Here is a 27,980-nt window from a genome sequence, read left to right on the forward strand (position 1 = left end):
CTGACTGCTGCAGCCGGCCGGCAGTGATGCGGGCCAGAACACGAGGCTGTCCTGCCAGGGCCGCAGGTCCCCTTGGGTGTTGGGCGGGTTGAGAGGCTTCCCCTGTGTGCCAGCCTGGCATCAGGGGCTGAGGGTTCCTGCTTAGTGCTGGCTTTTACTGATGTGGGCCTGGTCCTGGGTTGTAAAGCAAAGTCCTATGCGCGCTTCCCTGTCTTTTCCCAAGAGGGCGCTCCCGGTTAGGATTTGGCAGTCCGCTCTGAGGATGAATGGAAACGCCTGGGACGCAGGGTAGGGGATGTGTAGCCTAGCTGTCATTTCCAGCCTAGAGCTCTATGAGTCAGTCTCCGCAAACATTTATCTCCCTCTGAGACCTGCTCTTTGGCATCAGAACGGATTACAATGAATACACATTCCTCCTTCTCTAATCCCTACCTACCCGTATTGTATTTTCACAGAGATTCCATCGTGCCTGGCCCACATAAGCTCTTCCTGGAAGTGAAGTCGTGCTGTCCTGAACACGGGCCAGGCAGCTGTGGCCTGGGGGTTCTGGAGTGATCACGAATGAGCAAGGTGTTTGGGCTCCTGAGACAAACCTGGCAGTCCATCCTGGCTGCGTCTCCGCAGTCCCCGGCAGATCTTGAAGAAAAGAAGGAAGAAGACAGCAACATGAAGACAGAGCAGCCCAGAGAGCGTCCCAGGGCCTGGGACTACCCTCATGGTCATTAGACACCTCCCATTTTCCTCTTCTTGACTGCATGTAAATGTTCGGCTCACCCCGTCTGCTCCGAAGCAGCAGGGCTTTGTGTTTGATGGCTCCTGGTTTCCTGTGCCTGAGTTTCCGCATCTTTTAGATGGGGATACGGCCTGGGCCATAGTGAAACCCTATCTGTAAAAAAACAAAAACAAGGTCGGGCACAGTGGCTCACGCCTGTAATCCCAGCAGTTTGGGAGGCCGAGGCAAGTGAATCATGAGGTCAGGAGTTTAAGACCACCCTGGCCAAAATGGTGAAACCCCGTCTCTACTAAAAATACAAAAATTAGCCGGGCGCAGTGGCAGGTGCCTGTAATCCCAGCTACTTAGGAGGCTGAGGCAGGACAATTGCTTGAACCTGGGCGGCAGAGGTTCCACTGCACTCCAGCCTGGGTGACAGAGTGAGACTCTGTCTCAAACAAAAAAACAAACAAAAAAATGGGGGTAATAATAGTACCAAGCACGTAGGGTTGTTGGGAGGATTAAATGGGGTCATCTGTGGAAACTGCTTTAAGCCAGTGCTGGGCGTCTAGAGGCACTTAGCATTAGTTCCCATCTTTACTGCTACCTTTTTACGGGTCTGTCTGGAAACAATGTGCTCCTGATAGTCTGGGAACAGAAATCTGTGCTCACCTGCGACCCCAGATTGTTACTTTCTTACTGTCCTATCTCATAAGCCAAAGCCCTTTCCCCAAGAATCCTGAGATTAGTGGTACTTCCTCCCTCTTAAATTGCTTACCTTGTGGGGTCTGCTGAGCCTGAGGTTGGGTTGGAAAAGAGGAGGTTGGTTGCTAGGGGTCAGACAAATGTTACCTTTTGTTTTTCTTGTATTCTTCTAAGTTCCTTCTGCCTTTCAGCCTCTCAGGGTGACACTGGATTAGGCGAGTCTTCCCCAAAGTAACCTTCTGATTTTTCCTGCCTCCCTGTAGTGGGGACTAGGCAGAGACCTCTCCACTGGAGTCTGACCTAGACAAACTGGGGAGTCCCTCTTATCCCTGAGCCCCACAGATGCACATTTGGACTTAGCTCCGTGGAGAACGATTTGAATGAGAGGAAGCCATATTCTCAGTTACGCTTTCTCTAATGTTTCTTTTTCTCTCCCAACAATTGCTCATACTACTCATTTGGCAGTGAGTAATAGATACTTTTGGTGACATCTCACTTTTCCTAATGGACTATATTAAAACTTTTCTTGTTATCAAACTCTTTTTTTTTTTTTTTTTGTGAGATGGAGTTTTGCTGTGTCGCCTAGGCTGGAGTGCAGTGGCACGATCTTGGCTCACTGCAACCTCTGCCTGCCAGGTTCAAGCAGTTCTCCTTCCTCAGCCTCCCGAGTAGCTGGGATTACAGGCATGCACCACCACACCTGGCTAATTTTCGTATTTTTAGTAAATATGAGGTTTCACCATGTAGGCCAGGCTGGTATCGAACTCCTGACCTCAGGTGGTCTTCCCACCTCGGCCTCTCAAAGTGCTGGGATTACAGGTGTGAGCCACTGTGCTTGGCCCTTCTTGTGACAGAGCTTTTTAAAGGTTCATGTTTGATATCTTCTCTCTGATTTGTTTGCAAGCTGAGTGAACACTTTGTACTTGAGAGACTTTACAGGACTTCATGTCCTTAGTAGCTTTAAGAAAAACATTAGATTTTTGTCGACTTCTTTTTTTTTTTTTTTTTGAGACAGAATTCCACTCTTGTTGCCCAGGCGCTGGAGTGCAGTGGCACGATCCTGGCTCACTGCAACCTCCATCTCCTGGGTTCAAGCAATTCTCCTGCCTCAGCCTCCCAAGGAGCTGGGATTACAGGCACCTGTCATGACACCCGGCTGATTTTTGGATTTTTTTTTTTTTTTTTTTTTTTTTTTTTGAGACAGAGGCTTGCTCTGTCGCCCAGGCTGGAGTGCAGTGGCGCGTTCTCAGTTCACTGCAAGCTCCGCCTCCCGGGCTCACATCATTCTCCTCCCTCAGCCTCCCGAGTAGCTGGGACTACAGGCACCCACCACCAGGCCTGGCTGATTTTTTTTGCATTTTTAGTAGAGACAGGGTTTCACCATGTTAGCCAGGATGGTCTCGATCTCCTGACCTCGTGATCTGCCTGCCTCGGCCTCCCAAAGTGCTGGGATTACAGGCGTGAGCCACCGCACCTGACTGATTTTTGGATTTTTTTTGTAGAGACACGGTTTTACCATGTTGGCCAGGCTGGTCTCGAACTGCCGACCTCAGGTGATCCGCCCACCTCGGCCTCCCAAAGCACTGGAATTACAGGCCTGAGCCACCATGCCCAGCCTTGTCAACTTCTTTACCTAGGCCTTGCCCTCAGCATTTTTTTCTCTTCCCCTTATAGGCCTGGTTGGTTTACACAACATTGGACAGACCTGCTGCCTTAATTCCTTGATTCAGGTGTTTGTAATGAATGTGGACTTCACCAGGATATTGAAGAGGTAAGACTGTTCTTCAGGCTGATAAATGCTTGTATTATTTCTTTTTCTTTTTTTTTGAGATGGAGTCTCGCCCTGTCGCCCAGGCTGGAGTGCAGTGGCGCAATCTTGGCTCACTGCAAGCTCTGCCTCCCGGGTTCAAGCGATTCTCCTGCTTCAGCCTCCTGAGTAGCTGGGACTAGCCCGCCACCTCGCCTGGCTAATTTTTTTTTGTATTTTTAATAGAGATGGGGTTTCGCCGTGTTCGCCAGGATGGTCTCGATCTCCTGACCTCGTGATCCGCCCACCTCAGCCTCCCAAAGTGCTGGGATTACAGGCATGAGCCACCGCACCCGGCCTGTATTATTTAATTTTTAATATATTCCGTTATTCACAGTGACTTGGACTTTTTGAGATCTTCTCTCAAAAGCTGGCAGAGGAAAGCTTGGCTTCTGCATATTCTGGCCTGCACATTATTTCTAAAACTTCTTAGGTTGGTCTGGGGTGCGGCTCAGGTATTGGTACTTTTTTTTTTTTTTTTTTTTTTTTGAGATGAAGCCTCGCTCTGTCCCCAGGCTGGAGTGTGATGGTGCAACCTCGGCTCACTGGAACTTCCGCCTCCTGGGTTCATGGGATTCTCCTGCCTCAGCCTCTCGAGTAGCTAGGATTACAGGTGCCCGCCACCACACCTGGCTAATTTTTGTATTTTTAGTAGATACGAGTTTTCACCATGTTGGCCAGGCTGGTCTCGATCTCCTGACCTCAGATGATCTGCCTGCCTCAGCTTCCCAAAGTTCTGGGATTACAGGCGTGAGCTACTGTGCCCGGCCAGGTATTGGTACTTTTTAAAAGCCCTCTTTGGGTGATTTTAAATGCAGCCAGGATTGACAGCAACTAACTTGGTTAAAAGACAGAGTTGGGACTAGACCAAAGTCGGAGGAATAAGTCAGTGGGAGTCCACACCCCTCCTTCCACCAACACTCACATAATGCACTCTCTCCCTCTGTCTCTCTCTCTCACTCCTTTCCTGCCCTGTGCTCTCTCCTTTTTCATTAAATGAATCATTGCCAGACCACACGGACAGCCTTTCATGTTGCCTTTCTTCCCAGGACCTAACCCAGCATGTGCCTCTGCAGTCTGGAGAGCTTTAGGCTGGACATTTTGCTGCTTGCCCGAAATGTGGAGCCAGGACCTCGTGCATCTGCCGTCTGCTCTAGCATTAGTGCTGGGCAGGGTGCAGAGGGGCCAAGGCAGCAGTCGTGCTGATCCCCCTCTCTAGAGGGTCCCCTGTAGAGCAGATTCACTCACATGGTGCTTCTCAACCTTGACCACACATTGAAATAATCTGAGCAACTGAAAAATTCTGATACCTCCCCACCCCCACCCCCACCCCCTGACCCAGAATTCTGGTTTAATTTGTATGGGAGTGGCCTGGATATGAGGATTTAAAATTTCTCCCAAGTGATTCCAGTGTGCACCTAGCTTTGAGAACTACATGTGAGGAGGTTTCTGGCTGTTCTTGTGTGGCAGGATCACGGTGCCCAGGGGAGCTAATGAGCAGAGGAGAAGCGTCCCTTTCCAGATGCTTCTGCTGCTGGAGAAGATGCAGGACAGCCGGCAGAAAGCAGTGCGGCCCCTGGAGCTGGCCTACTGCCTGCAGAAGTACAACGTGCCCTGTAAGATACCCTCCTACTGGGCTCCTGGCTGCTGATCCAAAGGGGGTGGGAAGCTTAGAGAGAGAGTGAAGAGAGGAACTAACGGGCAGTGAAGCAACAAGAAGCAAGTTAGGTAGCCTGGACCCCTCAGATTACAGAGACATTTGTGTAAGAGGCACACATCTTTGGAGGTGCAGAATTGATATTATTTATGGACATTTTACTTCCATATCTACCCTTTTTCTGCCTCTCAGTAGAGTAAGTGAAGGCATCTCCTCCAAGCTTATTCCACCACAGTTAGGGAACTGCAGGAAAACAGAATAAAGGAATAAAAAAGAGAAAACCCTCTACAAAATAATTCACAAATAGGTTAGGTGTTTTTTTTTTTATAGCTATATTGAGATGTGCATCACATGCTGTAAAATTCACCCGTTTAAAAACATACAATTCAAAGGTTTGTAGTGTATTCACAGAGTTGTGCCTCCATCATCACAATCTAATTTCATAACATTTTCATCACCCCCAAAAGAAATCCCACACTTACGGGTTTTCCCTTGTGTATAATACATTGCTTTTCTCTTGCTGCTTTCAGAATTCTTTGTCTTTAACTTTTGAAATTGATTACAATGTGTCTTGATGTGGGTTGCTTTAGATCAGTCTTATTGGTGTACTTTGGGCTTCCTGGATGTGGATTTCGATTTCCTTCCCTGGGTTGGGAAGTTTTCAGTCATTATAGGTATGTGTTGCTTACCAACAGAGATACGTTCTGAAAATGCATCAGAAGGTGAATTTGTCATTGTGTGGACATCATGGAGTGGACTTACACAAACTTAGATGGGACAGCCTACTACACAGCTAGGCTGCATGCTATGGCCACGGTGCTAATGTGGTCTGCCATTGACTGAAATGTTGATCTGCAACTCATGACTGTTATTTCTTTGGATCAGCTTTCTGTCTCTTCTCACTCTCCTTCTGGGACTCTGATAATGCCTATTTTGGTCTGCTTGGTGTCCCCTAACTCTCTTAAGATATCTTCACTCTTTTTCATTCTTTTTCCTTTTTGCTCCTCTGAATGATTTCCAGTGACCTATCTTCTAGTTTGCTAATCCTTTCTTCTGCTTGATTTAGTCTGTTGAGCTTCTCTTTTGAGCTCTTATTTCAGTTACTGTATTCTTCAGCTCTATTATTTCTTTTGAACTTTTTTCTGTCTCTTTGCTGAAATTCTTACTTTGTTCATGCATTGCTGTCCTAGACATGGTAAGCATCTTCATGATCATTATTTTGAATTGTCTGTAAGGTAAGTCACTTATCTTCATTTCACTGGGGGCATTTTCTGGAGATTTATCTTGTTCTTTTGCTTGAAACATATTTCTCTGTTTCTTCATTGTTCTTGATTCTCTGTTATTTTCTGTACTTCAGTTAAGAAAAATACCTCTCCCAGGCTGGGCGCGGTGGCTCATGCCTGTAATCCCAGCACTTTGGGAGGCCGAGGCGGGTGGATCATGAGGTCAGGAGATGGAGACCATCCTGGCTAACACGGTGAAACCCCATCTCTACTAAAAATACAAAAAATTAGCCGGGTGTGGTGGCGGGTGCCTGTAGTCCCAGCTACTCGGGAGGCTGAGGAAGGAGAATGGCATGAACCTGGGAGACGAAGCTTGCAGTGAGCCGAGATCGCACCACTGCACTCCAGCCTGGGCCATAGAGCGAGAATCCATCTCAAAAAAAAAAAAAAAAAAGAAAAAAGAAAAAAAAGAAAAATACCTCTCCCAGTCTTGTCCCACTGGCCTTGTATAAGAGACGAACTTACCAATTAGCCCTGCCAGACACTCGGAGCACCTCTTGACCCTTTGTGTTGTCCAAACTGTCATCTATGTTCTTAGCGGCCCTCAGGAGATTAGAATGTGTCAAGTCCTGTCAGTGCCCCAGACAGGGGAGATAGAAACCAGCCCCTTGAGGTGCAGCTGGAGACGTTGGGGCATTGAATGTGTGTTCTAGTTTATTCTATCCTCAGGGAAAAGCTGGGAGCATGAGTTTATCTGCCAGTTGCTCTGCAAAATGCTGGACAGAGGATCTGTGGCAAGTGCCTGCACTCATGTTTAAACTGCACACTCCTTCATGCATTGTTTTACTCTTTGTCACCCCCAGGGGCCTAGTGAATGCTGGCTCCTCTCTGCTTAGAGACGGACAGGTTAGTTGGAAGCTTGATGCTATCTGTCGAGCAAACCAGTGGGAGCAGCTGTGGAAGTGCTCACCTGCCTGTTCAGGGTCTCAGAGGAGCGCTGGTTCCTGCTCTGTCAGCTCCCAGATGCATGGAAACCCCAGGGCAGCAGCTGCACTGTGCAGACAAACTCCTTCTAGGGAGAAAGTGGGAGCCGGGCCTTTTTGCCTGTTCATGCTGCACTGGGCCTGGGAGGATGTTCTTTGGTCTCATGCCCCTGTGGGACTCACAAATACAGAGCCTTGTCAGCTCCCAAAGCTCGGTGATTGAGGAGCTAGACCTTCATTTGAGAGGGGTAAATGTTGTGTACTCAGTGTGTGAAGTTAGAGACCTGACTTCATCGTAGAGCAGGGGGTGGGAGAAGGCATGGGACTTGCCCACAGGCCTGTCCAGACTCCTGGAAATCTATTGTTTACCTGCCTCATTGGCTCCAGGTGCAGGCCAGTTATTAATAGAAGCCCATCCCTCGGGCAACAGCTAGGAAAGGCCACAGACATACCCTACCAGGGAGAAACTGGGAGCCTGGCATTTCTGCCTGTTTGCTCTGTGCTGAGCACAGGAGCACAGCTGCTGGAAGTGCTCACGTGCCCATTTAAAACTGCCTCTTTGCCCTCTGTGGTCGCAGAGGATTCATAACTGCTGACCCATGTCTGCTCCCAGAGCTAGGTGACCTAGCAGCCAAGCCCTTGAGTGGGAACTGCAAAAGCTGGGGCTGCCTGTGTGTGGTCCAAACCCTCCCCTCTCCAGGAGAAAGCTGGGAGTAGCGATTCCTTCCTCGCAGTAAGGTACTGTGTCTAGGGTGGGGCTTGTGGTGGAGTGTGTCTCAGCTTTTCCAACCCATTGTGATGTGGGTGTTCTCCCCATTGCCCTCTGTGCAGGCCTCTCTCAGCTAGTTTCTGGGTTTCTTTCAGAGGGAGTTGATCTGTGTGTAGATGAGAGTTTTACCATGCGTCCATGGGAGAAGGGAGCACCAGGAGCCTCCTCCTCTACCATCTCACTTATGTCACCCTCTGTGATTCTTTTTATACGTAGTTGAATTTGATTCACTAATATTTTGTTGAGGAATTTTGCATTTATGTTCACGGGAGATACTGGTTTTTAGTTTTTTTTCTTGTAATGTCTGTCTGGTTTTGGTGTTAGGATAATGCTGGCCTCAGGGAATGAGTTAGGAAGTGTTCTCCCTGCTTTTGTCTTCTGGAAGAGGTTGTAGGGAATTGGTATAATTTTTCCCATAAATGTTTGGTAGAACCCATCGTTCACGAGTGAACCCATCTGGGTGTAACTGAGTACTCCCATTTTCTAAGAGATAGTTTCATTAGTTTTCTTATTATTTTCTTTTCACTTCTCCTCTTCCCATCCCTCACCCCTCACTGAGGCCGTGTTTCCTGCTTCCTGTTAGCCCTTTAAAAATGCAAATATCACCTTTCGCCTACCCGTCTCCAGACATTCCCTGCTGGGCAAAAGGAAGAATCTGTAAGTGGAGGTAGGCTGATGGAGGTTTGATTGAGAACAGGGCAAGTTCTTCCAGCTGATCTTTCCTGAGACTTGGCAGTAGATTTGCAGCCCAAAGCATACCCACCAGGGAACTCTCCCTGCCAGGGGGTGGCTTCGAAACTTCCACCCTCTAGGGGTTTGTCTTTCACCCACTAGGAAAGCATGGAGAAAGCATGTCCACTCGGCCACTTTTATAATTTACTTCTGCCCGGAAAGGTGCCAACTCAGCTACTGGGAACTTGATAACTGCCCAGTAGAAAACCGCCATTGCTTACTTATGACAACACACCTTATGAAAATGCCCCTCTCTCCTCCAAAGGAGAAATGGCACATTAAAAGGCAGGATGTGTCTTGCTCCTTCCCCCAAGCTGGCTTCAGAATAAATTCACGTTTGTATATAAAACCTTTTGTATCACATTTTTTTTTGCATCAGAGTTAGTTGAACTCTACACGCGGTGAGCAGCTCATCAGCTTTTCGGCTGCATGGGTGCTGTGTTCAGCTTTCCTTCCATCCTCAGTCTGGAGAACCTCAATCATCCTAGCTCCAGGTTTATGGATGCTTTCTTTTGCCAGCTCTAATCTGCTATTGACCTCCTCTAGTACATTTTTCATTGCAGTTATTGTTCTCCTCAACTCAAGAATTTCTGCTTGGTTCTTTTTTTATAGTTTTTTTCTTTATTGATACTTTTTATTTGGTGAGGCAGCATTTTCATACTTTCTTTTACTTCTTTTGACATGGTTTTCTTTAGTTCTTTGAACATATTATAACAGCTAAAGTCTTTGTTTAGTAAGGCCAACATCTAGGGCTTCTCAGTGAAAGGTTCTACTGATTGCTGTTTTCCCGTGTGCGGCCATACTTTTCTGTTTCATTGTATGTCTTGTCTCTTTTGTTGGAAAATGAACATTTTAGATAACGTAAGGTGGCAACACTGGACATCAGAGATCCCCACAGCAGGGTTTGTTGTTGCTGCTGTTTTATTGTTACTGGGCAGTTCATGATTCTATATTCGCCTTCATCGCTTTCTTGCATGTGGCCTTGTGGTCAGCCAGAGGGGAGGGATCGGAGCCTTCTCAGGTCTTACTTGGGCATGCGCCTGGCCTTCTAGATCCTCAGGAATGTATCAGTGCTTTTCAAAGTCCCTATGGACATCTCATTCCCCAGGCTGAGTGCAGCGGTGACATCACAGCTCACTGTAGCTTCAGCATCCTGGGCTCAAGTGATCCTCCTGCTTCAGCCTCCCAAGTAGCTCTGACTACAGGCGTGCACCACTACTCTCAACTAATTTTTTAAATTTTTTATAGAGATGGAGTCTTGCTATGTTGCCCAGGCTGGTCTCAAACTCCTGAGTTCAAGCGATCCTCCCACCTTGGCCTCCCGAAGTGTTAAGATTATAGGCATGAGCCACTACACCTGGCACTGGAGCTTAAGTTTTAAGAGGCATTCTCAAAAATCAATACCAAACTTACTGTTCGTTTATTGATCACTTCTTCTGTAGAGCCAACTTAGCCTTGCAGTGGGGGGGAGGGCTAGGAAGAGACAAAGTGATGAGTGTTCATGTGTGTCTAAGTACCAGGGCATGAGAAGCGACTCTGAAGGCCTCACTAATTGGCTGTTCCTTTTCTCTGTGGCCAGTGTTTGTCCAACATGATGCTGCCCAACTGTACCTCAAACTCTGGAACCTGATTAAGGACCAGATCACTGATGTGCACTTGGTAAGAACCTAGAACCAGAGCACTCGGAAGCTTAAGATGCTGCTCATTTCACTCATTCAGCTGTTGTTCCTGTAGTGTATAGAGGAATAAAAGAGTTAATCCCCTGTAATCCCAGCACTGTGGGAGGCTGAGGCGGGTGGATCACGAGGTCAGGAGATCGAGACCATCCTGGCTAACACGGTGAAACCCCGTCTCTACTAAAAAATACAAAAAAATGAGCCGGGTGTGGTGGCGGGCGCCTGTAGTCCCAGCTACTCAGGAGGCTGAGGCGGGAGAATGGTGTGAACCCGGGAAGTGGAGCTTGCAGTGAGCCGAGATCGTGAGGATCGCACCGCTGCTCTCCAGCCTGGGTAACAGAGCGAGACTCCGTCTCAAAAAAAAAAAAAAAAAAAAAAGTTAATCCACATAAAACACTTATCACAGTTTCATAGTATTGTTACTGGTATTATTTTGCACCTTTGTGAAGGGCTTCTGTCTCTTGGCTCCACCTTCTGGCAGTTGGCCTGACCTGGCTTATGGTGGTGTTCCCATCTCACCCCTCCGCTCTCCCTCTTGCAGGTGGAGAGGCTGCAGGCCCTGTATATGATCCAGATGAAGGACTCCTTGATTTGCCTTGACTGTGCCATGGAGAGTAGCAGAAACAGCAGCATGCTCACCCTCCCACTTTCTCTTTTTGATGTGAACTCAAAGCCCCTGAAGACACTGGTAAGGGGATTCTCTTGGTATTTGCTGCCCCCATATGTGTTAGTCCATTTTCTGTTGTTATAACTCAATATCTGAGACTAGGTAATTTATTTCTTACAGTTCTGGAGGCTGGGAAGTCAAGGTTGAGGGGCTACACCTGGTGAGGGCCTGCTTGCTGGTGGGGACTCTCAAGAGTCCTGAGGCGAGGCAGTGCAGGGCATCACATGGCGAGGGGGCTGAGCGTGCTAATGTGCCAGCTCAAGTCTCTCTTCCTCTTCGTATGAAGCCACCACTCCCACTCCCAGGATAACACATTAACCCATTAATCCATGCGTGGATTAATTCATTTATGGGGGCTTTGCCCTCATGACGCAATAACCCCCACCCCCCGCCTTTTTTTTGGAGACAGAGTCTTCCTCTGTTGCCCAGGCTGAAGTGCAGTGGCACAATCTCAGCTCACTGCAACCTCCGCCTCTGGTGTTAAGCGATTCTCCTGCCTCAGCATCCCAAGTAGCTGGGATTACAGGTGCCCGCCACCATGCCTGGCTAATTTCTGTATTTTTAGTAGAGATGGGGTTTCACCATGTTGGCCAGGCTGGTCTGAAACTCCTGACTTCAAGTGATCCACCTGCCTCAGCCTCCCTGGGATTACAGGCATAAGCCACCTTGCCCTCCCCAATTATCTCTCGAAGTCCCCACCTTTCCATACAGCCACACTGGGGATTCAGTTTCAACCTGGGTTTTGGGGAGGACAAACCCTCAAACCATCACACCACACAGCACAGTGTGGCCAATTACCCCTTGCCTCTTTGATCACAATCTCTGGCTTCTGAAAAGTCACTCATTTCATTTTCATGGCTCTGGCCAATTTCTCCTTTGTTTTGGCAAAAATGTTTTTCCCTCCTACCTCCACTTCCCTCATATTGCTCCCTTAATAGGAGCCCCCTCCTGTTTTGTTCCTCCAGTCAGTAGGTGCCCTTTGAGATCCTGCCAAGTGGAGCACACCAGGCCAGGCATTAAGGGGGATATGAGGAGAACCAGAAGAAAAGCTGAAACCCTCAGCTGTGAAGTGTGGGGAGGCTGTACCTGATACAGTTTGGGTCTGTGTCCCTGCCCAAAAATCTCCTGTTCAATTGTAATCCCCAGTATTGCAGGTAAAGCCTGGTGGAAGGAGATTGGATCATGGGGGAGGGTTTCTCATGAATGGTTTGGCACCATACCCCATGGTACTGTCTTTGTGACAAGTGAGTTCTCATGAGATCTGGTTGTTTAAAAGTGTGGAGCCAGGCTGGGTGTGGTGACTCACACCCATAATCCCAGCACTTTGGGAGGCTGAGGTGGGTGGATCACCTGAGGTCAGGAGTTTGAGACCAGCCTGGCCAACATAGTGAAACCCTGTCTCTACTAAAAACATAAAAAATTAGCTGGGCGTCGTGGCGCAGCCTGTAGTCCCAGCTACTTAGGAGGCTGAGGCGGGAGAATCGTTTGAACCCGGGAGGCGGAGGTTGCAGTGAGCCGAGATCGCGCCCCTGCACTCCAGCTCCCCACTTGGTCTCTTGCACCTGCTCTTCCCAGGTAAGATGCCTGCTCCTGCTCCCAGAAGCAGATGCTGCCATGCTTCCGGTCAGCCTGCAGAACCATGAGCCAATCAAACTTCTTTTCTTATAAATTACCCAGTCTCAGCTATTGTCTCACAGCAGTGTGAGAACAGACGAATATGGTACTCTAGGTGGGAAGTACCAGCGCTGCTTTTTCCCTGTTCTCTTGGGTGGGACAGGAGGACGCCCTGCACTGCTTCTTCCAGCCCAGGGAGTTATCAAGCAAAAGCAAGTGCTTCTGTGAGAACTGTGGGAAGAAGACCCGTGGAAAACAGGTACTCATTCCCGAAATCAGACTCAGCTGTCCCTCGGTGCCTATGGGGGATTTGTTCCAGGACCCCTGCTTTTACCAAAATCCACACACACTCAAGTCACACCCAGTCGGCCCTGTGGAACCCACGTATAGGAAAGGTCAGTCCCTCATCTATGCGGTTGTGCATCTGGGATACCGTATTTTTGATGAGCATTTGGTTGCAGATGTGGAACTCGTACCTATGGGGGAGGGCAGACTGTATTTGTTTACAACAATTTGTGTATAAGTGGACCCACACAGTACAAACCCGTGCTGTTCAGGGGTCATCTGTCCTTCACTAGTCTGGGGTTGCCCCCCGTGGATTTCCTGATACAATCATCAGAGGCCCTGAGGACACCCCGTGGTGGGTGAGAAAGGGAATCTGGGTCTGGCTAGTATCTGGGACGCTGGGGTTCTGGTATCTAGAGCCCTGGATGTGGCTTCTCATGATCGCATCACTGAGAGGGACTGCAGGAGGGGGCCTTAGAGCAGCTGGCAGGGCGTTTACCTTGGGGCGAGACCAGCTCCCTGGAGCAGACGCGGTGGCTCCCTGGGTCCTGGTACCTGTGCAGAGCCCTGTGCCCTTGTGCCTCTTGTGGGGGGCCACATGGTGGTAGAAGAGCCAAGTTTTGCATTATTCTCAGAGGAGCTCAGCAGATTCAGTGAACAGGAGCCTTGAACTCCGTGATGTCACCCTGCTCCCCTCCTTTTGGGAAGAACGCGTTGCTAGCCCTGACATTTCTCTGACTCTCTCATTCCAAGTGGACTTTATCTCCAGAGCGATTTTGTTTTTTCAGGTCTTGAAGCTGACCCATTTGCCCCAGACCCTGACAATCCACCTCATGCGATTCGCCATCAGGAATTCACAGACGAGAAAGATCTGCCACTCCCTGTACTTCCCCCAGAGCTTGGATTTCAGTCAGGTCCTTCCAATGAAGCCAGAGTCTTGTGATGCCGAGGAGCAGGTGGGATGATCCTGACCTCCTTGCCATCCTGCCTCTCCCCAGATGCCACGTCCTTTCCGTTCTCCCTTCCTTCACCCCCAGTCTGCTAGGAGCCACCTGTTCCTCAGAGACTGTCCCCAGCCTCAAAAGACTTTCTTCTTTCTAAATATTGGATTTGTGTTCACATGCCTCACAGCACTGAGGGACGGAATCCAGAATTCAGTAGGCTCCTTTGGAAATAACGTGGAATACGTAGAAATGCATAGGCAAACATGTCATTGTGGGTTCTTAGTACCAACCAAACTCTCTTCCTCAGATGGCCTGTGCCCACTTTGAGGATAATCATGAAGTAGCCAGTTGACTGGACCACATTTAATCAGAGTAAAGTTTAATTCACTTGTCCTGAGATAATAACCTATTGAGAGATTCTGAGAAAAAAAAGAGACACAAGGCCAGGTGATGTGGCTCATGAGCCTGTGATCCCACACCTCGAAAGGCTGAGGCAGGAGGATTGCTTGAGCCCAGGAGTTTGAGACCAGCTTTGGCAACATAACGAGACCCCGTCTCTCAAAAAAAAAAAAAAAAAAAAAAAAATCAACTGGGTGTGGTAGCACAGACCTTTAGTCCCAGCTACTTGGGAGGCTGAGTGGGAGGATCACTTGAGCCCAGGAGTTTGAGGCTGCAGTGAGCTATGATCTATCATTGTACTCCAGCCTGGGCTACAGCGCAAGACCCTGTCTCTAAAAACAAAACAAGAAAAACTAAAAAAAAAAAAAGGCACAAATAACTTTTTTCGATAGATTTGAAATGCTACATAGCAAATTTTGTATTCCTGTATGTACAGGTCTATTTTTGGAGTGTCTCTTCTGTTTTATTGGTCTGTTTGGCTATTTATGCTTTAGAACCATGACATTTAGAAAATTAAGGCCTGGTAATACGTTACAATAGCTCCTATTATATCATGATTTCTTTACCTACTTAGGCCGTATACATTTCATAGGATTCTCTTTTTCTTTCCTTCTAGTTCTTTTTATTTCTACCTGCAGATTCTGCCTGATGAAGTATATTTAAAATTGTTTTTCACTTAAAAAAGACTTTTTTGGCTGGATGCAGTGGGTCACACCTGTAATCCCAGCTCTTTGGGAGGTCAAGAGGATTGCTGGAGTGAGGAGTGAAGCCCAGCTGGACAACAAAGCAGGACTCCATCTTTGCAGCAACAACAAAAAAGACTTTGTTATGGAACATTACAAATAGATACCAAAGTGTGTAGTGAAGGAAGAGTTAGACAGTGAATCCTCGGCTGTAACAGTTACCAAAACTCATGGCAGTCTTGCTTTTCCTATAACCCACCCTCTTGTTTCACGCAACCCTGTACTGGATTTTTTTGAAGCAAATCCCAGACATCATACTATTTCATTTATAAACACTTCATTATGTATCCCTAAAGAATAAGCACTCAAAAGATAGTCATCTCCATCTCGTAATTCCTTAATAGCATCAAATACCTGGTCAACCTTCAGACTTCCTGACTGTTGTATAATCTATGTGGTTTGTTTGACTCTAGATCCAAACAACGCCTACACTTGCATTTGGTTAAGTTTCTTTCTTTTCTTAAGTTCTAGATTTCCGCTCCTTTTCTTTTCCTTGCAGTTGATTTGGTTGAACATTTTTTTAATATGCCAGCACTGGCTGGTTGGTATCATTTAACGTGTTCCTGTAACCCTTTTATTTCTTGTAAACGAATATTTAGATACAGATATTGCCCTGCATTTTGTAAAGTTCTGCACAAAGTCTGCAAATGGAAATAGGGATAATTTCAGCCTCCACTGTGGGTGACTCAGCTTTGGGTGTGCTGCCCTTGCCCTCTGTCTCCCCTCCCCCTACAAAAGACTTTTTTGGCTGGGTACGGTGGCTCAGGATAGGGTCATTCCTGGGCTTGTGGAGAAGCAGAACTGTGTTCTGATGATCCCCACCCCTCCCAGGGGAAAGTTCTAATCTTGCCTTGGCTTTGGGGGCCTCTCTCGTGACCTCCTGCCTTCCATCTCTCGTGTGCTCTGCCCTGCCAAGCTGCTGAGCCTTCGCAGTTCAGGATCCACACTCAGGAAAGCCCCTCCTGGAGGGCGCCCACTGGCTGTGGGTCGGGACTGTTTTCTAATACTCTAAAGTCCCAGAGTCGGGCCTAGGGTGGGCAGGTATAAATGTGTGAGGCAGTCGTGTTTGTGGTGGTGGGTGAACTGTCTCGTGCCTGTCTCTTTACAGTCTGGAGGGCAGTATGAGCTTTTTGCTGTGATTGCGCATGTGGGAATGGCAGACTCCGGTCATTACTGTGTCTACATCCGGAATGCTGCAGATAGAAAATGGTTCTGCTTCAATGACTCCAATATTTGCTTGGTAAGAAACATCGTCCACAATTGCCTCCTGCCCTGGATTGGCCACGTCTAGCAAATGCTGGGCTCAGGGCTGCATGGGTCTCCGAGATCAAGACACACTGTGGTCCTGCTGTCTGGGTGTGGGGCCTTTGATGAGGGTTCAAGCCTTTTTCGGTCTGAAGTCCCCATGTGGTTTGCACCTCTGTAAAGATTCAATTCACTTCCCTCCACTTCTAAGTTTTTGGTGCTCTAGGCTCATGCTCTGCAGCTTCCTGCCTTGTGGGAAATGTCTAAAGAGCAAGGAGAGTTAGAAATATGTAAGGCCTCTGGGATAAGCATGACCAAGTTTAAACACAGGGACAAGGGTGCTAAAAATACTTCATTGCACAAGACATCCTGCTGCTGTTGCTCCAGGCTCTTGGGAGTTGCTAGGGGTGGGCTTGTCTGGAGGATGAGGGGCACATTATAGCGTCCTGTCCTCTGTGAGTGCTTGTGTCAGCTGGCTGCTTGACCCCATTTGTTTCTGGCTTCCAGGTGTCCTGGGAAGACATCCAGTGTACCTACGGAAATCCTAACTACCACTGGTAAGAAACGGATTTGGGTAGTGGGAGTCTGATGAGCTCACATAGGGTCCTTGGAGGTGCATGAAACGCCCGTGGATTCCCGTTACTAACATGCTAATGGCTCACTGTCCGCCTCATCTCCAACACTCACCCCACCACCCCATGCTTGCCTGACACGTCACACTCCAGGAATATTAAAGAACAGGTAGCTGCCAACCAGCCATGCCCTCCATCTCCCGTCTGCTGTGCACATGCATTTCCTGACCATATTGTCCTCTCCTCGTTTACCATCTAGGCCAACTCCCCACTCATGTGTTCATACTCATGGCTTTTTCCTATCCTGTGAAGCCTCTGCTGATTCAGCCAGATTCGTAGGGGCTTCTTGTATGGTTTTCTTTTTTTTTTTTTTTTTTTTGACAGAGTCTTGCTCTGTTGCCAGGCTGGAGTGCAGTGGCACAGTCTTGGCTCACTGCAACCTCCGCCTCCCAGGTTCAAGCGATTCTCCTGCCTCAGCCTCCTGAGTAGCTGGGACTACAGGTGTGTGCCACCAGGCCCAGCTAATTGTTTTTTGTATTTTTAGTAGAGACGGTGTTTCACCATGTTGGCCAGGATGGTCTCAATCTCTTGACCTCATGATCTGCCTGCCTCAGCCTCCCAAAGTGCTGGGATTACAGGCATGAGCCACCATAACCGGCCTTCTTATATGCTTTTATTGCATTTGAGCATACTTCTTTTACAGCGAAGATCTTTTTTTTTTTTTTTAATTTTATTTTTAGAGATGGAGTCTTGCTTTGTTGCCCAGGCTGGAGCACTGTGGTGTGATCATAGCTCACTGCAGCCTTGAACTCCTGGGCACAGGTGATCCTCCCACTTCAGCCTCCTGAATAGCGGGGACTACAAGCATGCACCACCATGCCTGGCATATTTTTAAAAAATGTTTGTAGAGATGAGGTCTCGCTATGTTGCCAGGCTTGTCTCAAACTACTGGGCTCAAGCCATCCATCCATTTCAGCCTCCCAAAGTGCTTGGATTATAGGCATGAGCACCGCGCCTGGCCATCGCACTGTTTTTTTGTTTGTTTGTTTGCTTGTTTTTTTGAGATGGAGTCTTGCTCTGTCGCCCAGGCTGGAGAGCAGTAGCGGGATCTCAGCTCATTGCAAGCTCCGCCTCGTGGGTTCACGCCATTCTCCTGCCTCAGCCTCCTGAGTAGCTAGGACTACAGGCACCCGCCACCACGCCTGGCTAATTTTTTGTATTTTTAGTAGAGACGGGGTTTCACCATGTTAGCCAGGATGGTCTCTATCTCCTGACCTAGTGATCTGGCTGCCTTAGCCTCCCAAAGTGCTGGGATTACAGGCGTGAGCCAATAAATATTTTTATAATCATTAACTACCAAGGAGAAGCTGGAGAGAAAAAAGGTGGATGAAGTTAAAGCAGAGACACTTTGTAAGTTTCTTGGCTGAGCTTTGAGACTGTGTATCAGAGATGCTATTTGAGGTGATTTTCAGCTACAGAGATAGGCCTGGTCATTTGGAAAATAACGGATTAGGTGAAGCTTGTGTTTGAAATCCTCCTTCTACTCTCTTGTTTATTCTGAGCATCCATCTTAGACACCCAATCTTTGTCACTTTGAGGTTGTCATTGATTTCCCTGTTATTGAGATTAGAGGTTGGCAGACTTTCTCTGTAAAGGGCTGGAGAGAAAGTACTTCAGACTCTGTGGTCTGTACAGTGTCTGTTGCAACCACTTAACTCTGCCCTATACAGCAAAAGCAACTGTAGACAGTACATGGGTGCATGAGCATGGCTGGGGTCCAGTTACACTTACTTGCAAAAAGGGGCTTGGAGACTGGGTGTGATCTCACACCTTTAATCCCAGCACTTTGGGAGGCCGAGGCAGGAGGATCCCTTTAAGCCAGGAGTTCAAGACCAGCCTGGGCAACAAAGCAAGACTCTATCTCTACAAAAAATTAAAAATTATTATAGCTAGGCATGGTGGTACACACCCGTAGTCTTAGCTACTCAGGAAGCTAAAACTGAGGCAGGAGGGTCAGTTGAGCCCAGGAGCACGAGGCGGTGGTGAGCTATTATTGTGCCACTGCGCTCCAGCCTGGTGACAGAGCAAGAACCGGTCTCATCAAAAAATAAACAAAAGGCTGGGCACGGTGGCTCACGCCTGTAATCCCTGCACTTTGGGAGACTGAGGCGGGCAGATCATGAGGTCAGGAGATTGAGACCATCTGGCTAACGTGGTGAAACCCTGTCTCTACTAAAAATACAAAAAGTTAGCTGGGCGTGGTGGCGAGCGCCTATAATCCCAGCTTCTCAGGAGGCTGAGGAGGGAGAATCGTTTGAACCTGAGAGGCAGAGGTTGCAGTGAGCCAAGATTGTGCCACTGCACTCTAGCCTGGGCTACAGGGCAAGACTCCATTAAAAAAAAAAAAAAAACCAACCAAACAAAACATAATGCATATTCTTTCTCATAAATGGGAGCTAAACATGGGGACCCATTGACTTAAAGATGGCAACAACTGGGAACTGCTGGATGGGGAGGGAGGCGAGGGGTGAAAGACTAACTGTTGGGGAGTATGCTCATATCCACGTGACAAACCTGCACATGTGCCCGCTGAATCTAAAATAAAAGTTGAAAGTAGATTTAAAAAAACCCAAGAGGACTGGATTTGGCTTGTGTGCCCATAGCTTGTTAACCTCCGCTTTAGATATTAACTAATAGAAACGTAGTGCTTATCTTCCCAGGCCACCTATTTTGTTCCTCTCCGAGGTGATGGATAGATGAAGGCTTAATCCAGCCGCCTGGAAGTTGGCTGACACTTGTCCTGTCATGGATTAATGAAGCATTGTTTTCTGATGAAGATTTCATGCCGCTGTGCTGATGTGTCTTCTCTTCTCTCTAGGCAGGAAACCGCATATCTTCTGGTTTACATGAAGATGGAGTGCTAACGGATATGCCCAAAACCTTCAGAGATTGACACGCTGTCATTTTCCATTTCCGTTCCTGGATCTACGGAGTCTTCTAAGAGATTTTGCAATGAGGAGAAGCATTGTTTTCAAACTATATAACTGAGCCTTATTTATAATTAGGGATATTATCAAAATATTTAACAACGAGGCCCCTCAGGTCCTGATCAGTCAGAATGGATGCTTTCACCAGCGGACCCGGCCACGTGGCTGCTCAGTCCTGGGTGCTCGCTGCTGTGCAAGACATTCGCCCTTTAGTTAGGAGCCTGTGGGAACTTCAGGGGCTCCCAGTGGGGAGAGCAGTGGCAGTGGGAGGCATCTGGGGGCCAAAGGCCAGTGGCAGGGGGTATTTCAGTATTATACAACTGCTGTGATCAGACTTGTATACTGGCTGAATATCAGTGCTGTTTGTAATTGTTCACTTTGAGAGCTGACATTAATTCCATATAAATCAAGTGTTTTGTAACTGCTATTCATTTATTCAGCAAATATTTATTGATCATCTCTTCTCCGTAAGATAGTGTGATAAACACAATCGTGGATAAAATTATTTTCCACAAAAGGACTTTGCAGTTTTAATGGGGGACAGTAGGGCTTGTGCTGTAGGAATTCAAAGGCAAGGGAAGTCACTTCTGTTGTGGGGCCCTAGGAGGAGCGTCTGGGCTGGAAAGGGTTAGGGTGGAGGTCCCCGACAGGGGCAGCGTACACAGTGGACTGGCTGCAAAAGGCCGTGCTCAGCATTCAGACAGCATCACACACTCAGCTTTTCTCTACCAGGGAGGCGGGCGGGGAAGGATAGCGATGGGAAGGCAGGTGGAGCTCAGAATGTGGAGGGGATCCAGCAAGGCTTGGAAGTTTGCACCTGATCCAGTGGGTGGTGAGGAGCCCCTGAAGGGGCGAGGAGGAGAGGAGCACTCAGCTGTGTTCTGCTTACACTGATCTGCCGCTGGGCTTAGAGACAAATGTGGTGGGAATGGAAAGCCATGCACAGTCACTAGCACCTCTGGGGGGAGAATGGATGTGGCTGGTGAGAGAACAGGGGCCCAGGGAGAGTCTGGCACCAACCTGGGAGGGGAGCCCGGTGGGTGTGAGCACCCCCACTTTACAGATGAAGTGATGGAGACATTCAGATGTTTAACCCCTTGTTCAAGATTCCATACTTGATAAATGGCAGATCAAACTCCCAACATAAAATGTGGGTCATTTCTTTATTATTTTATTTGTATTGGCTAACAATGATCAGCCATGCAAGAATAAATGATTGTTGTAAAATCTTCAAACAATGTAGATATGTAGAGAATCCCTTCCTTGGAGCGTGACCTTGTCAGACAGGTGTAGATGAGCATCCGGTGGCAGCCGTAAAAACTGCCAGAGACTGGGTTGCTTATAACAGAAACGCATGGTCTCCCAGAAGCCCACATTCAAGGCGTCCAAAGGCCTGGCTCCTGGAGGCTCTGGAGGAGAGCCTGTTCCCTGTCTCTCAGCTTCTGCCGGTTGCCAGCAATTGTTGCCGTTCATTCACTCCAGCCACTGCCTCCATCTGCACACAGCAAAACAGCATATCCTGATGTGCTCAGCCTTATAGCCAATATTTTAAAATATCCGGAACACACAGGACTGTGGGAGTGGCTGTTGGAGAAATTTTCATGAAGGAAGAAAGATTACAACTAAGTTATAAAATGCTAGTTTTGTTTGTTTGTTTTGTCTTGGAGGTAAAAGTGGGAGTAAAAATAGGGAGTTTGGTGTAAGGTGGGAAAAGCAAAGGAACCCCTCATGGATGGGCTGAAGGATGTGATGGGAGAACAGTGAGAAGTACGTTTGGGGAAGCAATTGGAAATAGTAGCTAAGCTTAGTCACAATCTATCAAAAGGGACTTGTGGAAGAATTAATGTGTGACTAGGAACAGGGAGGTTATGGGCTTGTCAGCTTGACAGTGGGCACTCAGTTCCACTAACGAATGATGCCCGTGTGGACAGACAGAATGATGGACAGACAGAATGATGGGCAGACAGAATGATGGGCAGGCAGATGAATGCGTGGGTTTTACGCGAAACAGGTCCGCTTGGTTGCTGACAAGATACTGTTTTAAAAGTTCCATTTTGCCATACTTCTAATAGCTTTTCATTAGCTAAATTTAGCCACATGTAAAATCACTAAGGCAGACTTCCAGAGTTCCCACATGAAAATCAAATGTAAACCAGGAATGACCTACTTCAACACCATCATCGGAAGTCAGAAGTTGAGCTCTTTTTTGGTGTTTAAAGCCTGCATAATATTCGCTGTATTATTATTCAGTGTATTACTATTTCCTTCGTGATGGAAATTTGGTTTATCCCAATTTTCTATTCTATCAAAACACCGCTACATAGAAAATCCCCATGCGCATATTTCTCCTAATTGTGGAAATATTTTACATAAAAGACTCTAGACATGGGATGAAATTCCCAGGTTATTGGAATTTTAAAGTAGATAGGTACTCCCACATTGCCCTCTTACAAATTATATGAATTCGTAAACTTCCAACTGTCACGGAGTTGCCCATTTTGAGAAATCTCTGCCAAAAGGACCCAAACAATGCTGATGACAATGATTAGGATAACAAGTACACTGGGAAGACAACAAAATGATTTAGATCTTAGACAAGTCATTCTAGGTGTCTCCACTGTTTCAGTTCTCACGTTCATTCTTGTGTTTTTTCGTTTTACCAAATAAAAAAGCTCTCTGACATCACATGAATCCACGCTATGCTTAATGAGTATTGGTTAGTAAAATGCCTATGGCTAGTCATCTTCATCTATGCAATTAAATATTAATTCATCAAACACTTCAAATGTAAACAATAATTAGTAAACAAAAAGTACATAATACCTCAATTAGAAAAAAATCACTCCATTAAAAAGACATTTGTGTGATAAAAGAGATTGCCATTTTTGTATTTTTCTACGAGGTTAAAGAAAACTAAGTCAGCTTATACAAGTGAATTTTAAAAGACTTTAGGGCAGGCGTGGTGGCTCACGCCTGTAATCCCAGCACTTTGGGAGGCCGAGGAGGGCAGATCACCTGAGGTCAGGAGTTCGAGACCAGCCTGACCAACATGGTGAAATCTCATTTCTACTAAAAATACAAAAAAATTAGCCCAGTGTGGTGGCACGTGCCTATAATCTCAGCTATTTGGGAGGCTGAGACAGGAGAATAGTTTGAACCTGGGAGGTGGAGGTTGCAGTGAACCAAGATCATGCCATTGCACTCCAGCTTGGGCAACAAAAGCAAAACTCCATCTCAAAAATAAATAAATAAATAAACAAATAAACAAATAAATAAAAGCCTTTAACCCAGAATGCTGAGTAAATTGGCCAAAAATGCTAACCTATGCATTTCAATACTATAGGATTCACATAGGTAGAAATAACCAGATGAAATACTTCCGGTATTTCACCTTCCCAACCCACACGAGCCAGTGTTTCTTCTGTGAATAACAAAAACAGCAGAATTTACTTGCCTGTCCATAAGAGGTTACCACTTCTGTGTGTTCCCCTGAAACAGGTGGTGGCTGGGTGAGAAGGGGGACAACACTAGGGCAGGAGATGGGGGCTCCAGTATCATGGGCGAGCTTCCTAAACCTCTGCAACTTTCAGCCCCTAAATGGGATGAGCCATGGGAAGTTTTAGCACAATGCCCAGAACAAAGTAAGGATTTGACACATGATGCCTCTCTCTGCATTGTTCTGTCATCAGCCACCGCATCCTGCACCTCCAAGTCCACTGGGCTCTGGCTGTTTCCATCACATGGAGAATGACCCAGAGCTTCGCCTCCAGCCACCCTCCTGGCCCTGCTGCTTCTCACTCTGCCACTGGCTCCTCAAGGACCAGCCTGGGTGTCCTCAGACATACCACACACTTCACTGTGGGAGTCACGCAGCCCTCACTGCTCCTTCCCCAGGGACTTTCCTCCTCAGGAGGGCTCTGCGAGCACCTGGATGAAGGGCCCTCTCATCCCTCATCCTCCCTTAATTTTTGTCGCAGTTCTCCTTCTTTCCACTCAGTGCAGCACACACTGATTGATCCTCCATCTTCCCCACAAAGACAAGAATAGCACGAGCAGTATAGAGTAGATTCCAATGATAGAAAAAATAGTCAATGATTTCTCATTTCCATTGATCATCAATGAAGAAAATGTATGCCAAAGGTCACGTACCTCCCATGGGACTGCTGCATCCTCAGCCTCCTGAATTTCAGCCCAGCACCTTCCTCCCCAGCACAGCAACAGGTCAGCCCTTACCAGCAACCCTCTCTTATTGCCTTTGTGCAGAGCCAGGACCAGGGCCAGGGGAGGCCTTGGGATTGTCCCTCCCCAACAATCTACGAAACAATCCTTTACGTCACCAACAAAGCACAGCCTTATAAATTGGTGGTCAGTCCCTCCCAACACCTCTATCACTATAAAGCTGGCAGGCAACCCTCCAAGGTTGGCCTTCCCAGGCCCTCCCAGGCACTGCACCTCTAGGTGACGGAGCGTGTCCTTACCTTGAGGCCTGGGTGCCCAGTCTATCCTGTCCAATGAGCGAGCTGTGGAGAAGGGGGGATTCCAGGTTAAGTGGAGACTAGCAGGGCTCTTGCTTTTATGTTGCCCTGTTGGGAAGGCTGTTAAAGAAACATAAAGTGCTAAGCAGTGAAGATAGACCATGTTTTAATTATTTAAACCAATACATTCCACAGATGGAATAATAAGAAATGCTACAACCAAGCTAACCGAATCCATCAGCATATCAAAAAGATCATCCACCATGATCAAGTGGGTTTCATACCAGGGATGCAGGGATAGTTTAACATATGCAAGTCAATAAATGTGATACATCACATAAATAAAACTGAAAACAAAAATCACATGATAATCTGAATGGATGCAGAAAAAGCATTTGACAAAATCCAGCACTTCTTTATGATTAAAACCATTCATCAAAATCAGCATAGAACGGACATACCTTAAGATAATAAAAGCTATCTATGACAAACCCACAGCCAACATTATTCTGAATGGGGGAAAAGTTGAAAGCATTCCCCCTGAGGACCGGAACAAGACAAAGATGCCCACATTCACCACTTCTACTCAACATAGTGCTGTTCACTACAGCATTGGTTATAAGAGCAAGACTGGAAACAGAACAAATGGATACCCATAGCGGGGTGCTTAAGTAATTTTGGGAATAGTCATAGGGTGCAGTACTTTATAGCTCTGAAACAATACAATGGATTTACATTTGAAATGTGGAATGATAACTAAGGTGCATTGCCCAGTGATATATGCAGAGGGGCAGAGGACTTTGTGTAAACACGATCACGCATCAGCATGCATTCCAGGTGCATGTTTCTATTTGCACATAGATTGCAGGGATGATATGCAAACAAAAGTGTTGACTTGGTGTTTGGAAGTTCAGAGTGGAAGGGAAACTTCCTTGCTAACCTTTTATGATATTTAGAGTTTCTAAACGTGAGTATGTAATACATTTAGAAATCTTAGTTAATAAGAAAAGCCTCTGTTCCTGGCCTCCTGCTGGCACATGTCAGGTGGACATGGGGCTGTCATGCTAATGTGTGCAAACTGAAGAAAAATCCATGAATAGGAGTCTGCTTTTTTCATCATACAAATAATTATTAATAGAAACAGTATGATAACCGCTCATTGATATATCATGCATATTCTATTAGATAATAATAAATTTCTGACATTTGAACTATATTTACACATAGAAATTGAAATATATGGATGAAATATTGTGGCTTATATAGGCAATTGTTTTATTGGCATTTTACAAACTGATCATCATTCCTCATGGCACGGGTCTGTGTGATATTAAGTAGCTTGTTATGCTTGGGAAAGGCAGTGATGACCACAAGAATAACTTCAACTACTAAAGTACAATGGAGATTTCAATAATGTTTTGTTTAATATTTAAATATTTCATTGTGCTCCCAGGTTTTTTCTCACCCTAATAGCTCTCACCCATATCATGTGGGTCCCATTAATACAGATACCTCCGAATGCACCACTCTTCCATTATATCCAGTCAATTGCTGGTTACCTTGGGCCTACAACTGGGGGAAGGCAGGGGCTGCTGGCCACCTCCTCATCTACAGTAAGAGTCAATGAGCAGTTAAGTGGATACCGAAACCATTTATCCTGCTGGGGTGAGAAACAAATGGTTTCTTTCAATAGGGTAGTAAAATCAAGGCCCATCTCAATTCCAGATGCAGATTCTCACAAAGGTGAGTAATTCCTGATTCTCACAAAGGTGTGTAATGTCATCCATGGCCCATTGCAGAGGAACACAGGTGTTGTCAGATTGCCAGGGTCCGATCCCGCCTCCTCACTCACCCCGGGAGCTCCCTTTAAGCCAGGAGTCAACAGTGAGGATGGAAACATAAGTGCTTTTTAAAGTCCTACAAGTTCAGAGGCCGACTGTCAATTTCTCCTGCACCCCTGGGCACACACCAGGAGAACTTTGTCTCCAGGTTGAAGTAAGTGCCTGTGAGAGAGTTGTGTCCCTCAGATTCTGTTTGCCACAGGTGACACTCGATGCGACCCCAAACCTCTCCTGCACAATCCCAAGGGGTGCTGACTAATCCAACCCAAAGGCTGTGATGTTTGGCAGAGGCAGAAAAGAAAAGGCCAGGTGTGGCCGGGTGCGGTGGCTCACGCTTGTAATCCCAGCACTTTGGGAGGCTGAGGCGGGCGGATCACGAGGTCAGGAGATCGAGACCATCCTGGCTAACACGGTGAAACCCTGTCTCTACTAAAAATACAAAAAATTAGCCGGGCGTGGTGGCGGGCGCCTGTAGACCCAGCTACTCGGAGAGGCTGAGGCACGAGAATGGCGTGAACCCGGGAGGCGGAGCTTGCAGTGAGCCGAGATTGTGCCACTGCACTCCAGCCTGGGCGACAGAGCGAGACTCTGTCTCAAAAAAAAAAAAAAAAAAAGAAAAGGCCAGGTGTTCTGGGAAAGATCACCTTCAAATAACAGCACTCTCATAGCCCAGAGAGACAGTTCTTACTATTATGCCAATAAACCCGGAAAAGACCAAATCCAATTTGATACATATTTCCTTTTTTCTTTTTGATTTCATGCCCCCTCCCTCAACCTCCCAAGCAGCATGGATACCCCGAAGGCCCCTGGGAACTCTCTCCCATTGAATCTTACGTGGAAAGTAGTTACCTACCTACAAATCCCCATCATCGGATATGCTCTCCAAAAACAGATCTTTAAAACACAAACATCAGGATAAGTCATTAGAGAGGCCCATCCACTCCTCCCACCCCAGCTGAAGCCATGGTGCTTCACACAGGATCCCCTGGTGTTTCCTCTGGTTCACAGACATCCCTACAGCCTCTCTGGACATTGTTTTATACTTGCAAAATCATTTGCTCTCACCAGACCCCAAATCCTCCTTCCCAAAAGGAGCCCAGAATCAGGTTTCTGTACCCTAGAGACAGCGTTTTTTCCTCAGGAAGTGGGTTATTTCGGGGTACGTACCACTCTCCAGTGTTGATGGCTCCTGCAATTATAGAAAAGAAAACATTAGGAGGGTGAAATGATGCCATGCACGTCACACAGATCTGATAGTCTTTCAACAACTTGAGAAAATAAGAAGGGGTATAGTGATTGAGTCAAAGGTCGAAGTCCCCCAAAACTAGCACAGAGGACACCTGTGGAAAAGACAAGACCTTTTCCCACAGAATTTATCTTTAAAGTGTACTTAGATTGGCAGTTTCATAACTCTTAATCCACGGGGGAAAACTGCTGTGGAGGGAAACACCTCTGCATTGCAGTGGATCGTGGATGCTGCCATCTACCACGCCCCAGTGTGCCCGGCATGGGTTGGTGAGAGGGTGCCAATCAATAGCACCACACCAAGGGAATTGCAGATGTCATAAATAATCCACACTGGCAGATGTTCATGTCTACATTTGATTAAATTGCAGATGACATCGATAATGCACATTGGCAGACGTTCATGTCTACATCTGATTGGAAAGAAGCCAGGAAAGTAACATTTCTGTTCAAGACAAAGAAAAGTGTCTTACGTTGGCAGCAGCATCTTTTTTACAGATGTCTTGTACAGTGTCCTCATTAGCGATGTCATATACAGCATCCTTATTAGTGATGTCGTATACAGCGTCCTCATTAGTGATGTCTTGTAGTTTCCTCATCAGCGAATTTGTATACAGCATCCTCATTAGCGATGTTGTATACAATGTCCTCATTAGCGATGTCATATACAGCATCCTTATTAGTGATGTCGTATACAGC

General features: G+C 46.9%; 1 protein-coding gene and 1 long non-coding RNA gene across 7 annotated transcripts; one reads left to right on the forward strand and one right to left on the reverse strand.

The window, feature by feature from the left end:
* Positions 1-455: 455 nt before the first annotated feature.
* Positions 456-20,237, forward strand: USP18 (ubiquitin specific peptidase 18). Its single transcript, XM_030815794.1, has 10 exons — positions 456-718; positions 3,092-3,188; positions 4,695-4,840; positions 10,168-10,247; positions 10,806-10,952; positions 12,709-12,804; positions 13,619-13,786; positions 16,025-16,156; positions 16,669-16,718; positions 19,612-20,237. The coding sequence occupies exons 1-10, from the start codon at positions 562-564 to the stop codon at positions 19,655-19,657; spliced, it is 1,119 nt and encodes a 372-aa protein (XP_030671654.1). The 5' UTR covers positions 456-561; the 3' UTR covers positions 19,658-20,237.
* A 632-nt stretch (positions 20,238-20,869) lies between these two features.
* LOC115835967 lies at positions 20,870-27,980 on the reverse strand. 6 transcript variants are annotated; one of them, XR_004030949.1, is made up of 7 exons: positions 27,927-27,980; positions 27,755-27,847; positions 27,204-27,225; positions 26,890-26,930; positions 24,199-24,240; positions 23,870-24,033; positions 20,870-21,304 (listed from the first exon to the last, which is right to left on the reverse strand). It is a non-coding gene; the product is annotated as an uncharacterized LOC115835967 (long non-coding RNA). The 6 variants fall into 6 exon arrangements; XR_004030950.1 differs by lacking the exon at positions 23,870-24,033 and having other exon boundaries at positions 20,870-21,215; XR_004030951.1 differs by lacking the exon at positions 27,927-27,980 and having other exon boundaries at positions 20,870-21,215; positions 27,755-27,864.

This window comes from Nomascus leucogenys, chromosome 7b, assembly GCF_006542625.1.
Source record: "Nomascus leucogenys isolate Asia chromosome 7b, Asia_NLE_v1, whole genome shotgun sequence".
Classification (NCBI taxonomy): Eukaryota; Metazoa; Chordata; class Mammalia; order Primates; family Hylobatidae; genus Nomascus; species Nomascus leucogenys.

Coding starts and splice junctions, on each gene's coding strand:
- USP18 (XM_030815794.1), top strand. CDS start 562: ATGAGCAAGGTGTTTGGGCTCCTGAGACAAACCTGGCAGTCCATCCTG. Junction 4,841..10,167: donor GCAGAAGTACAACGTGCCCT/GTAAGATACCCT, acceptor CTCTGTGGCCAG/TGTTTGTCCAACATGATGCT. Junction 10,953..12,708: donor CAAAGCCCCTGAAGACACTG/GTAAGGGGATTC, acceptor TGGGTGGGACAG/GAGGACGCCCTGCACTGCTT.